Source organism: Oreochromis niloticus, linkage group LG3 (assembly GCF_001858045.2).
Source record: "Oreochromis niloticus isolate F11D_XX linkage group LG3, O_niloticus_UMD_NMBU, whole genome shotgun sequence".
Classification (NCBI taxonomy): Eukaryota; Metazoa; Chordata; class Actinopteri; order Cichliformes; family Cichlidae; genus Oreochromis; species Oreochromis niloticus.
This window is the reverse complement of record NC_031967.2, coordinates 39,677,656-39,690,577: the sequence shown is the minus strand read 5'-3', so window position 1 is coordinate 39,690,577 and position 12,922 is coordinate 39,677,656. Positions and strand designations below refer to the sequence as shown.

Sequence of the window (12,922 nt, the reverse complement as noted above, 5' to 3'; positions counted from 1 at the left end):
TCGCCGAAGCTGCTGCATTGAGCTGCGGCCGCAAGGTGGTTGGTGCCTGCCGTGGTGGTAATCCCCGAACCAAATGGTGGACACCAGAGGTGAAGGGAGTCACCAGGCTGAAGAAGGAGTCCTATCGGGCTTGGTTAGCCTGTGGGACTCCGGAGGCAGCCGACAGGTATCGACAGGCCAAGCGGAATGCGGCTCGGGCAGTGGCTGAAGCAAAAACTCGGGTGTGGGAGGAGTTCGGAGAGGCCATGGAAAAAGACTTTCGGACTGCCTCGAAGAGATTCTGGCAAACCGTCAGGCGTCTCAGGAGGGGAAAGCGGTGCTCTACCTGCACTGTGTATAGTGTTGGCGGAGCGCTGCTGACATCGACTGAGAAAATTGTCAGGCGGTGGAAGGAATACTTCGAGGACCTCCTTAATCCCACTGACACGTCTTCCGAGGAGGAAGCAGGGTCTGGGGATGAGGGGAATGACCCGCCAATTTCCGGGGGCGAGGTCACTGAGGCAGTTAAACAACTCCTTGGTGGCAGAGCCCCTGGTGTTGATGAGGTCCGCCCCGAGTTCCTGAAGGCTCTGGACGTTGTAGGGCTGTCCTGGTTGACACGCCTCTACAATGTTGCGTGGAGATCAGGGGCAGTACCCCTGGATTGGCAGACCGGGGTGGTGGTCCCCATCTTTAAGAAGGGAGACCGGAGGGTGTGTTCCAACTACAGGGGGATCACACTCCTCAGCCTCCCTGGGAAAGTCTATGCCAGGGTGCTGGAAAGGAGAGTTCGTCCGCTAGTCGAACCTCGGATACAGGAGGAACAATGCGGTTTTCGTCCTGGTCGCGGAACACTGGACCAGCTCTTTATCCTCTCAAGGATACTTGAGGGTGCATGGGAGTTTGCCCAACCAGTCTACATGTGTTTTGTGGACTTGGAGAAGGCATTCGACCGTGTCCCTCGGGGTGTCCTGTGGGAGGTGTTGCGGGAGTATGGGGTGTCTGGCCCATTGCTACGGGCCATTCGATCCCTATACAACCGTTGCAAGAGTTTGGTTCGCATTGCCGGCAATAAGTCGGACTCGTTCCCAGTGGGTGATGGGCTCCGCCAGGGCCGCCCTTTGTCACCGGTTCTGTTCATAATTTTTATGGACGGGATTTCTAGGCGCAGCCAAGTGGCGGAGGGCTTTCGCTTCGGTGGCCTCAGAATCTCATCTCTGCTTTTTGCGGATGATGTGGTTCTGTTGGCTTCATCAGGTGAAGGCCTTCAGCTCGCACTGGAACGGTTCGCAGCCGAGTGTGAAGCAGCGGAAATGAGGATCAGCACCTCCAAATCTGAGGCCATGGTTCTCAGCCGGAAAAGGGTGGAGTGCCCACTCCGGGTCGGGGATGAGTTCCTGCCCCAAGTGGAGGAGTTCAAGTATCTCGGGGTCTTGTTCGCGAGTGATGGGAGAAGGGAGCCGGAGATCGACAGACGGATTGGTGCTGCGGCTGCAGTGATGCGGACGCTGCACCGGTCCATCGTGGTGAAGAGGGAGCTGAGTGTAAAAGCGAAGCTCTCAATTTACCGGTTGATCTACGTCCCTACCCTCACCTATGGCCACGAGCTGTGGGTAGTGACCGAAAGAACGAGATCGCGGATACAAGCGGCAGAAATGAGCTTCCTCCGAAGGGTGGCTGGCCTCTCCCTTAGAGATAGGGTGAGAAGTTCGGCCATCCGGGAGGGGCTCAGAGTAGAGCCGCTGCTCCTCCACATCGAAAGGAGCCAGTTGAGGTGGTTCGGGCATCTGACAAGGATGCCTCCTGGGCGCCTCCTAGGTGAGGTGTTCCGGGCATGTCCCACCGGGAGGAGGCCCCGGGGCAGACCCAGGACACGCTGGAGAGATTATATCTCTCGGCTGGCCTGGGAACGCCTTGGTGTTCCCCCGGATAAGCTGGAGGAGGTGGCTGGGGAGAGGGAGGTCTGGGCTTCTCTGCTTAGGCTGCTGCCCCCGCGACCCGGCCTCGGATAAAGCGGATGAAGATGGATGGATGGATGGATGGATGATTTCCTCTAATATATCCTGTTGTTTTTCTTTTATGCCTTTTCTCTAATTCTTCTAATTTATTTTGTAGCTCTTCTAATTTCTTATTTCTCATCTTTTTCTTATAAGAGGATATTGCTATAATTTTCCCTCTCAGGACAGCTTTTAAGGCACCCCAAGAATAGGAGGAGACACCTCACCATTGTCATTAGTTTCCTAAGCGAATCTCTTTCTTAATTTGTTCTTTGAAGTGAGGATCATTCAGTATGCTTGAATTTAATTTCCAGTTATTGAGTTTTGGTTGCATCAACAGACAGGTATACTGGTGAATGATCGCTTAAGTCTATTGCTCCAATTTCACAAGTGTTTATTCTATCTTTATTTTTCCCAAAAGTTATAAAATAATCTATTCTTGTGTATAACGAGTGCGGTGAGGAAAAATAAGTATAATCCCTTTGGTAGGGATGCAAGTCTCTCCATATATCAATTAGTCCCACCTCCTTCATCAATGTATTTATATTCTTAATTAATGTTTTAGTATTCTGCGCTTTTCTATTAGAAATATCTAGCTTTGGTTGTAGATGTATATTTAAATCTCCTCCGCAAATTAGAAAACCTACTGTCTCTGTTACCATCATATCTATAATTTTCTTAAAGAAATAAATATCGCTTCCAGGGGGCGCATATATATTTAACAACATGACTGGATTCCCCTCAATGTTTCCCCTTACCAAAATATAACGTCCCTCTTTATCACTTATCTCAGATATTTTTTCAAAGAGTAATTTGCTTGATAACAGGATAGCCACTCCTCTCCTTCGTCCAGTTTTATAGGAAGAGGAGAAAACTGTTGTAAAACCCATTCTTTTCAGTTTTTCATGCTCCTTACAGTCTAGATGGGTTTCCTGTCGATACCCTATTTGTACTTGTTCTTTCTTCATTTTAGTTAAAATTTTATTACGTTTAATTGGATTCAACAGGCCATTTACATTATATGATATGATTTTTTCCTTATCTTTAAGCATACCCTTACTATTTGAATATTATTAATGTAGCAACGACATGTACCATTAGACCACTCCCTAAACATTGTTACGTCCCTCTGCATCCCCTAATCTCCTCAATGTTTTCAGCTGGTGCTAATTGGCCACACCTAGTCAGGTGTGGATAAAAGCATACCTGAGGCAAGCTTCCCAGAGAGCTCACTTGTCTTTGCCTTGGTGGCACCAACCATTTTAGCCAACCTGGTATTCCATTTTTTTAAAAAAAACCTCTTCTCACTAACACTCTGGTATTCGTCTTCCTTTTTTTATGTTGCGGCTTTTGAGCCGGGTCGTAACAACATACATAAGCAAACATTAATATTAACATTAAAGCTGTATAAAACAACAGCTACAGAAATAAGCTTTATTTGGTCAAAGAAAAATAAAAGAGAAAAAAAGACTTCCAAATGTGAGGTCTCCGATATGACCCTAAGTAAGCCCCAATAAAAAAGGGGGCTTCGAGGGGGAGCCTCTCTCACCTCTGTGAGACAGGGACTTCCTTTGCCCACCGGCCAATGTCCATTCGACTAATAGCATAGGTAAAACGTCCGCCTATTTTCGATTTCTGCTTTACCAGTGTATATGGCTAGTTTCCTCAGAGGACATTTTAATTACATTAAACTCACCACCTGTTCCCTTTACGCCTCGATTTTTCGGTGTCCCACTCTTTCTTGCTCTTGACGTCTCAATACTCGGAGGCTTTCCTTATAATCTCGGGTCTGGTCTTTTTTTACTTGCCTCCGTGTTTTCCTTTCTATGCGCCACGATAAACGTAGGATCTGTTCCAGAAGCGTCTCCGGGCATTTGATGATCGTCACCAGGAATCCCCTCTTTACCATGTCACCTGTCGCCTCCTCCACCGTGCCGTATAGCACTGTTCCCTCAGGATAAAAGACTCTCATCTTTGCTGGAAAAGGAGTTTGGAATCGGATTTTCTTGTCTTTTAACACAGATTTCACCTCTGCGTATTCCCTTCCCTGCTTTAAAATCTCTGGTGCATAATCATGATCCAAGTTAACTGTCTTGCCTTGGTAGTCAAATCCACACTTCTGCCAGGTCAATTTCAATATTTCTTCTTTCATTCTGTAACTAGACAGTTTGGCGACGATTGACCGTGGCGTCGCTCCTGGCGATGGTTTTGACATCAAAGCGCGATGTGCTTTTTCCACTCGTACCTCAGCGGAGTCCAGCAACTCCAGATTCTGTCGTAATAAACTCTCCACAAATACGACCATTGATGTAGAGTTGTCTTCCGACCCTCCTTGACACCGTATATTTGAATGTTTTCTCTTCTAGACTGTCCCTCCAGGTCTTTTAGCTTGGCATCCATCTCAATATGCAGTTTGAGCATCTCTGTTACTGCTTCCTCATTAGCTTGTACTTGAGTTTCTACATCCACTATTCTTTCTTCTACCTCTTCCACTCTCTTGTTGGTTTTGTTTATTTCCTCCCTGATTTCATTCAATTGTGCACAATTATCTCTTCTGAATTCCCTTAATTCTCGGAGAATAAGGTCCAAGCTTGCTATGCTAGCGTGTTCTTTTGCTTCTGCTAGCATATCGCTGTCCTCTATGACGCTACCAGCTGGTGAGTTCTGGCCTTCTCCGTCTTCGTCGTGCAATTCATGCTGCACAGATTTCTTACTATTTTTAGTTCTTGGCATCTTGTAGCCCTTACTCAATTATCTTATTTTTAAAAGAATCTTTACGAAATCGGGTCTCTATGGGCTATTTTTAATTATTTTTAATTCAGGCGTCAGGTTCACGATCTCCTATGCTGCCATCTTGTAGATTTCCAAACCAGAAATCCCGATTTTTCAATGATCTTATTTAAAAATGGGAGATTTGAGATCGGCCTGTAGTTGTTCATTTGTGTCTTGTCAAGGTTGTCCTTTTTAAGTATAGGTTTTATTACAGGAGTTTTTAGTGGTTAAGGGAAACACATCTGACATTAAAGAAAAGTTGACGATGTGTAACAGGTCTGACTCCAAAGTCTTTGAGACCTTTTTGAAAAAACTTGTTGGCAGGACATCTAAACAGCAAGAGGAGGAGTTCAGTTGACCTAGGATGTCCTCCAGGTCTTTGCTGTTAATAGGGTGAAACTGTTGCATGGTGTTTAAACAGTTTTTCGGTGGACACAGTACATATCCTAAATCAGCTGTTGATGTACCAATTGCTTGTCTAATCTTTTAGGATTTGTCTGTGAAGAATTTGGCAAAGTCATTGCAGGCCATGGTCGAATGAAGTTCAGCTGCCACTGACACTGGAGGGTTTGTTAGCCTTTCAACTGTAGCAAATAAAACCCGAGCATTATGATTGTTTTTGGTGATGATGTCAGAGAAGTAGGACCTCCTTGCACTCCTCAGTTGTAAATTATAATTGTGAAGTTTCTCTTTATAGATGTCATAATGAACCTGAAGGTTTGTTTTTCTCCATCTGCGCTCAACTTTCCTACACTCTTTTTTTTCATTTTTCACCAGTGTGGAGTTTCTCCATGGAGACTTCTTCCTTCCAGAGATAACCTTCACCTTAATGGGAGCATTAACATTTTAGATCAGCATAACATTTAACATTTTAGCATTGAAGCTATTGATGAGTTCATTGACTGAACCTCTGGACAGGCAAGGTCTTAATGGGAAGACCTGGTTAAAGATCTCACTACTGTGTTCAGTTCTACACTGTTTTGTGATCACTGCTGTTGACATATTTGTGTGCACTGAAATTTTACTTTCAAAGAAAACACAGTAATGATCAGACAGGCCCACATCAGACACAGTAACCTTTGAAATGCTCAGGCCCTTGGAGATCAGTAAGTCAAGAGTGTGTCCTCTATTATGTGTGGCCTCTGTTACATGCTGAGTCAGCCCAAAGTTGCCCAGAGTGTTACTCAGGTCTTTAGTCCCTTTGTCCTGAGGGTTGTCCACATGGATGTTACAATCCCCAACAATAATTACACAGTCAAAATCAACACAGATCACAGACAGCAGTTCACTGAGGTCATTGAAAAAGTCTGTGCAGTATTTGGGAGGCCTGTAAACATTAAGACACACAACTTTGGATGGGGCCTTCAGCTGTAAAGCCACATATTCAAAAGACTGAAAACTTCCAGGACATGGCTGCTTACATTGAAATGATTCATTAAATAACACAGCGACCCCTCCTCCTCTCCTGCTCACCCTGGCCTCACTGATAAAACTGTAGTTAGGAGGGGTCTTCTCCATGAGAACAGGTCACTGTTATTTTGGTCCAACCAGGTTTCAGTTAAAAACATAAAATCAAGGCTGTGCTCAGTGATTAAATCATTAATTAAAAAAGTGTTCCCAGCTAAAGCTCTAACATTTAATAAAGCCAACTCAAGTGTTTTAGAGGTATTATTTGCCCCCTCTTGTTTGGGAGCAGTCTGTGGCACACAAGGTGTGTTTACTATATTTAAAGATCTTTTAGAGTGCAGCTCTCTGTGTTTTGACCAGGCCACATGTCTCCTTCTGTCACGTAAAAGTACATAAATTTTAAAACCTACTAATAAAAAGGGTCCCAGCTTCTCCTGGGAAAAGTCACCACTGCCATAATCCTCGCAGCCCAGACCCTCCACACATCACATCAGACTGCGGAGACAGAGCATGAAGGTGGTAAGGAGGGACTAAAGGGGGCAGGGCTGGGCAATGTAACTTTGATTGCTCTGTTGGGGGCGGGGCTGGTAAATGGACTGATTCTTATATAGCGCTTTTCTACTCTCCCGGAGTACTCAAAGCGCTGCATACAACATGCCTCATTCACCCATTCACGCAAGCACTTCTAAACGCAAGTGCAAACTATAACTACATTCACACACATTCACACTCCGATGAATGCATCGGAGGGCAATTTGGGGTTAGTATCTTGCCCAAGGACACTTGACATGTAGACTGGGGAAGCCTAGGATCGAACCACCAACCTTCCGATCAGTAACTGATCTGCTCTACCACCTGAGCCACAGCCACCCTCAATGACAAACATTTGGCTGCTCTGGTGGGGGGTTTATGGGGGAGAAAAAGAGATTGGACCGGGGGGTATAGCCCAGCATTGACCCGCTCCATCATCTCCTCAGTGAATTTCAGGTGTGGGGAGGAGGGAGAAAGGGAGGGGGAGGGTGATGACCTGTCAGGGGTTTGGGGTTTGGGGGACTGGGGAACGTTGTGGTCCCTGGTCCTGGTCGTTAGTGTTGTTGAGAGACTTTTGTTGAGACTTCGGACTTCATCTTAGGTGAAGGAACGACTCTTCCACGGTAACACGCTCTGAGTTTCAACAGCTGAGAACTGAGAGGGAGGGGTGAGTGTGTCGTATGAAGCACGAGGATCCACTGAGCTGTGTGCCAGGGGCCGCTAATGCACCTTAACGTTGGTTGCTAACCAAGAAGAAGAAGAAGAAGCAGCTGTGAATCGGGAGGGAGGGGGTGAGTGAGTGAGTGATTCGTTCAACTCGTTTGAGTTGTGAGCCAGGAGGGAGGGGGTGAGTGAGTGAGTGATTCGTTCAACTCGTTTGAGTTGTGAGCCAGGAGGGAGGGGGTGAGTGAGTGAGTGAGTGAGTGATTCGCTTACTCTACGATTCAGCACAGGAAGGGAGGGGGTGAGTAACTCAAATGTGCTGTTAGCATGTTAGCTGAGCGATGCTACAGTGAACCGAGGAGCTAATTTCTTGATGTGAGGTTTCTACTCAGGGTTTTTTTCTTCCAGTTCAGAGCAGAAATGCTTTTGTTAAGAAACTGGCTGTTGTTTTTTTTCCCCACAATTTTAATTATAAGCTAGATATATTTCTACTAATGGAATTAGTTTGCTAACAGCAACAGGGATGAGTCAGCGAGTCAGTTGGGCTTGTGAATCATGATTCACGAGTCAGTAAAGTGATTCTCGAGTATTGAACGATTCGTTCACGAATCGAACATCACTAATTCTTTAGCTTTTTATCACTCTGATTTCTCAGCATACAAATTTGTATCCACAGTCTCATGCTCCAAGTGCTTTATCTAAGTGTGAGACATTCCCCCCCCTCATCCACTCACCCCAACCAATGGAGGCAGATGTCCGCCCATCTCTGAGCCTGGTTCTGCTGTTCCTGTTAAAAGGGAGTTTTTCCTTACCACTGTCACCAAGTGTAAAGTGAGGACAGATTATGATTTCAGCTCTGGCGACTGGCGACTCAATGTCAACGGTAAGCTGATTAATTACCTTTTTTTGCGTAGCTCTTACTGAGTTGCTAAAATTGACTTGTTAGCTTCTGTAAACTGTTTGTGCTGGAATTTTTATTTATGACTAAAATTCAATAAGTGCATTGCAAATATCCATTTCAGACATGAACAATCGGCAACTAATGTTTTGTCTTTTACAGAAGCTGCTGATCAGCTTAAACCTCAGAGACCAACTTTAATATCAACAAGAAACTATATCAGCAGCAGTGACAGCAGCTTTAGCTTTAATTATGCCAACAAAACCTCTATGCTGATGCTGATCTAAAAAACATACCTGTGATGCTGTGTGCTCTGCATGCAGGAGAAGAGGACCCAAACGCTGGACTTTTTGAGGCAAAACGTGAACTTCAAAGTAGCTCAAGTGAGTCCAAAGCAAAATGTTCATCAAGGGCACAGGAGCACAGGGAACAGTCCAAAACAGAACGTCCACCAACAAGACTGGAGCTCAAGGAACACTTCATAAGTTCAGGGGGTCGGCCTGGGGGCCGTCGGCTCATTACCTCATAATTGAGCAGGTCCGGATGTTGGCCATACAGAAGGCAGCAGCAATGCAGGCATCAAAACTCTGGAGGCCGACCATCCAGAAGGCAATGGTGGACAAGCCAGCCATGTTAGACGTGAATGTGCCCTCTGAACAGGACATGGACCGGCTGACGGTGTGACAGGCACAGGACCAGACGAGGCAGGACCAGACGAGGCAGGACCAGACGAGGCAGAAGGTGGTGGAGAGGTAGCACCGCCCCCAAAAATGGCCTGCAGATTTAAAAACCTGAGAGGGCTAGGCTCAAAAACTTTGTTGTGGATATTTAGTATAGTTCATATTTAAAGTTGATGTTATGTTACATTGTGTTCCTGTTGAATATATCAATTTCCACTTCAATCAGAAAAAACAGATTCTTTTTTTTTTTACTTTAAACTGTTGTTCCATTGTCATAACAATACAATAATGTAAAGTGACTACCAGAAAAAAGCTGAGGTTATAGTTTAAAAAAAAGCAGCAAAAGCATTCACTTATAGTATGATTTCTGGCCCTTTTACAGCCAAATATCTATCTGAGGGAAAGAAACAATTTCAAATGAACATAAACTTAAATGCAATATAAGCATTATCTCAGTGACTGTCTTATCTGTATGTTTAGGATCATTATCCTCCTGCATTGAACAAAACTGAAGGACTGTTGTTAACTTCAGTGAGAACTCTGACATTTCTAAAGTGAAGTTTATTTATATAGAAGAAAGTGTAAACAAGCATAAAAGTAAAGCTTAAAGGTAGAAAAAACTCCAAACACACATTATCGCTCTCAAACCACTCACAGCGCACAGCATAGCCTGATAACCCTCCCTCTTCTTCCTGCTCTTAAACACAGCACCTCCTCTCTGTCCACGTGTTTCCTCGTTCCCTCCCCTTCAGATCTGCACTTGGGTGTAACCAACATGTGATGATGTGTAAGAGCTGACAGGCTCCGTTCACTGCAGAAACACATGATGTTGAGGTCACAACTCCAACTAGTTTCCGTTATAAGGAAGAGAAACTCACACAGTCACTGACACTGAGAGGAGAAATGGCACAGAAAGGAGTTCAGCTGGACCGAGAAACCTTCTCTTGTTCCATCTGTTTGGATCTACTGAAGGATCCGGTGACTATTCCCTGTGGACACAGCTACTGCATGAACTGTATTAAAACCCACTTTGATGAAGAGGACAGTAAGGGAATCCACAGCTGCCCTCAGTGCAGGAAGACTTTCACACCGAAGCCTGTCCTGGAGAAAAACACCATGTTAGCAGCTTTAGTGGAGCAGCTGAAGAAGACTGGACTCCAAGCTGCTCCAGCTGATCACTGCTATGCTGGACCTGAAGATGTGGCCTGTGATTTCTGCACTGGGAGGAAGCTGAAAGCCATCAAGTCCTGTTTAATCTGTTTGGCCTCTTACTGTGAGAAACACCTCCAACCTCACTATGATGCAGCTCCATTAAAGAAACACAAGCTGGTAGCCCCCTCCAAGAAGCTCCAGGAGAACATCTGCTCTCGTCATGATGAGGTGATGAAGATTTTCTGTCGTACTGATCAGCAGAGTATCTGTTATCTCTGCTTGATGGATGAACATAAAGGCCATGAAACAGTCCCAGCTGCAGCAGAAAGGACTGAGAAGCAGAAGGAGCTCGAGGTGAGACGACTAAACATCCAGCAGAGAATCCAGGAGCGAGAGAAAGATGTGAAGCTGCTTCAACAGGAGGTGGAGGCCATCAATGGCTCTGCTGATAAAGCAGTGGAGGACAGTGAGAAGATGTTCACTGAGCTGATCCGTCTCATCCAGAAAAGAAGCTCTGATGTGAAGCAGCAGGTCAGATCCCAGCAGGAAACTGAAGTGAGTCGAGTCAAAGAGCTTCAGGAGAAGCTGGAGCAGGAGATCGCTGAGCTGAAGAGGAAAGACGGCGAGCTGGAGCAGCTCTCACACACAGAGGATCACAACCAGTTTCTACACAACTACCCCTCACTGTCAGCACTCAGTGAGTCTACACACTCATCCAGTATCAAATTTCGTCGTCTGAGGTACTTTGAGGATGTGACAGCAGCTGTGTCAGAGACCAGAGATAAACTACAGGACATTCTGAGAGAGGAATGGACAAACATCTCACTGACAGTCACTGAAGTGGATGTTTTACTGTCACCAGCAGAGCCAAAGACCAGAGCTGAATTCTTAAAATGTTCATGTGAAATCACACTGGATCCAAACACAGCAAACACACATCTGTTATTATCTGATGGGAACAGAAAAGTAACATTCATGATGTTCAAACAGTCTTATTATCATCGAGACAAATTCACTGAATGTTATCAGGTCCTGAGTAGAGAGAGTCTGACTGGGCGTTGTTACTGGGAGGTGGAGTGGAGAGGTGGAGCAGTTCGTATAGCAGTTGCATACAAGAATATCAGCAGAGCAGGGACGGGCAATGAATGTTTATTTGGAAACAATGACAAATCTTGGGCATTATATTGTGACACAAACAGATATATATTTCTGCACAACGATGGCCAAACTGTCCTCTCAGGTCCTCGGTCCTCCAGAGTAGGAGTGTACCTGGATCACAGAGCAGGTATTCTGTCTTTCTACAGCGTCTCTGAAACCATGACTCTCCTCCACAGAGTCCAGACCACATTCACTCAGCCGCTCTATGCTGGACTTTGGACTTGGAAAGATGGGGCCACTGCAGAGTTGATTCAATTCAAATAGACAGAGAAGACGGGTTCATGTTGATCCCTGACCATTATATGTACTTGTGTAGTTTCTAAATGAGGCTTTACATTTTAGAAGCTGAGAAGTTCAGTGGTCCATTGATGTGTGAAAATAATATTGCACTGATTCAAACTGTACTTACATTTATATACCTTACATCAATATAAATCTGAATTTGTTCTTATGGCTGATAATCATGTGAGTTTAAATTATACTACTCTTCATATTCAGCATGTTTGAAATCTTTCATCAGTCTGGTTAGTGGTTTTATTCTGTAGTTGCTGTAGTGGGTTGTCAAATGCAACAATATATTGGAGCTGCAGTGATTCATCAGTTAGTCAATGATTAGAGAATTGATTGTTTGATTAATGATTGTTAATTATTTTAGTCATATTTAAAATGGTTCCAGTTTCTGAAATGTGAAGATTCTTGATTTTCTTGATCATATATGACTGTAAACTTAATGTCTTTGAGGTTTGAATTGTAGCATTTATTGTAATTTTTCATCTCAAAAGTTTGATCACATTCGATCATTTATACATATAAGTATAAAAACTAAATAACACAGGCCTGTATATTGTGGAGGATAGACATGTTTCATTGCCCTGAGCTGTTTCTGATTTGGACTAATGACTGTAGAAAACATGGACGACGCCACAGCTCCCCAAAAGTGAAGCCAAAACGTCTCTATTGCCCCCTGGTGTCTGGCTGCAGTATAGGTCATAAACCCCACCAAAATTAATTCTCCTCAGATAAATTTTTTCCAAAGTTTCTTTCTTTTGTTATCAATAGTTCTCATCACAGTGATTTATGTCTAAGGGGTCTCCTTTCCCATAAGTTTTATTCTAATTCCTACCGCGGTGATGTTAAATTGGGGTATAACGTCATCATAACAGCTTTGACTGGCAGCTGCAGACTTGGAGGAATATACGTATCTCTATTCGGGAATATCAGATAGAGCTCTGAGAGGGGGGCCAGCGTTTACGTTACGAAAACACAACCCACTGTTTTAACCTGACAGCCCGAGGTGTTCTTCAGTAAACTGGACGTTAAACGTGTTTGTAAGCTAATCCATAATTAACGTCCATAGCTAGGTCCGGAGACCTAGCTAGCTAAGATGTGCACTCAGCTGTCGGGGAAACTTGTTTTGTAAAGTTCGTTTAGCTAATCCATGCAGGTGAATGAATTTATCCTGACTAAAGAAATTAAGGGAAACTGTTTTCAATCTCTTGCCACAGTAACACCAATTTCTTTTTTTTAAAAAAGCTTGAACTTTAGTAACTCATCATTAGTCAGTAACTATGGATTAAACTGTAGAACTGAAAAAATGTAAGAGAAAAATGGTAAATGGCCTGAATTTGTATACTGCTTTAAAATTCAAATTCAAATTTTATTTGTCACATACACAGTCATACACA

The 12,922-nt window shown here is 44.3% G+C and overlaps 1 protein-coding gene across 1 annotated transcript; it reads left to right on the top strand.

Annotated features, from left to right (window-relative positions):
• Nucleotides 1–9,567: 9,567 nt before the first annotated feature.
• Nucleotides 9,568–11,734, top strand: LOC109199365 (tripartite motif-containing protein 16-like). Its single transcript, XM_019354689.2, has one exon. It carries the CDS (start codon nt 9,831–9,833, stop codon nt 11,499–11,501), a length of 1,671 nt encoding a protein of 556 aa, XP_019210234.1. The 5' UTR covers nt 9,568–9,830; the 3' UTR covers nt 11,502–11,734.
• Nucleotides 11,735–12,922: the final 1,188 nt, after the last annotated feature.

Coding starts and splice junctions, on each gene's coding strand:
- LOC109199365 (XM_019354689.2), top strand. CDS start 9,831: ATGGCACAGAAAGGAGTTCAGCTGGACCGAGAAACCTTCTCTTGTTCC.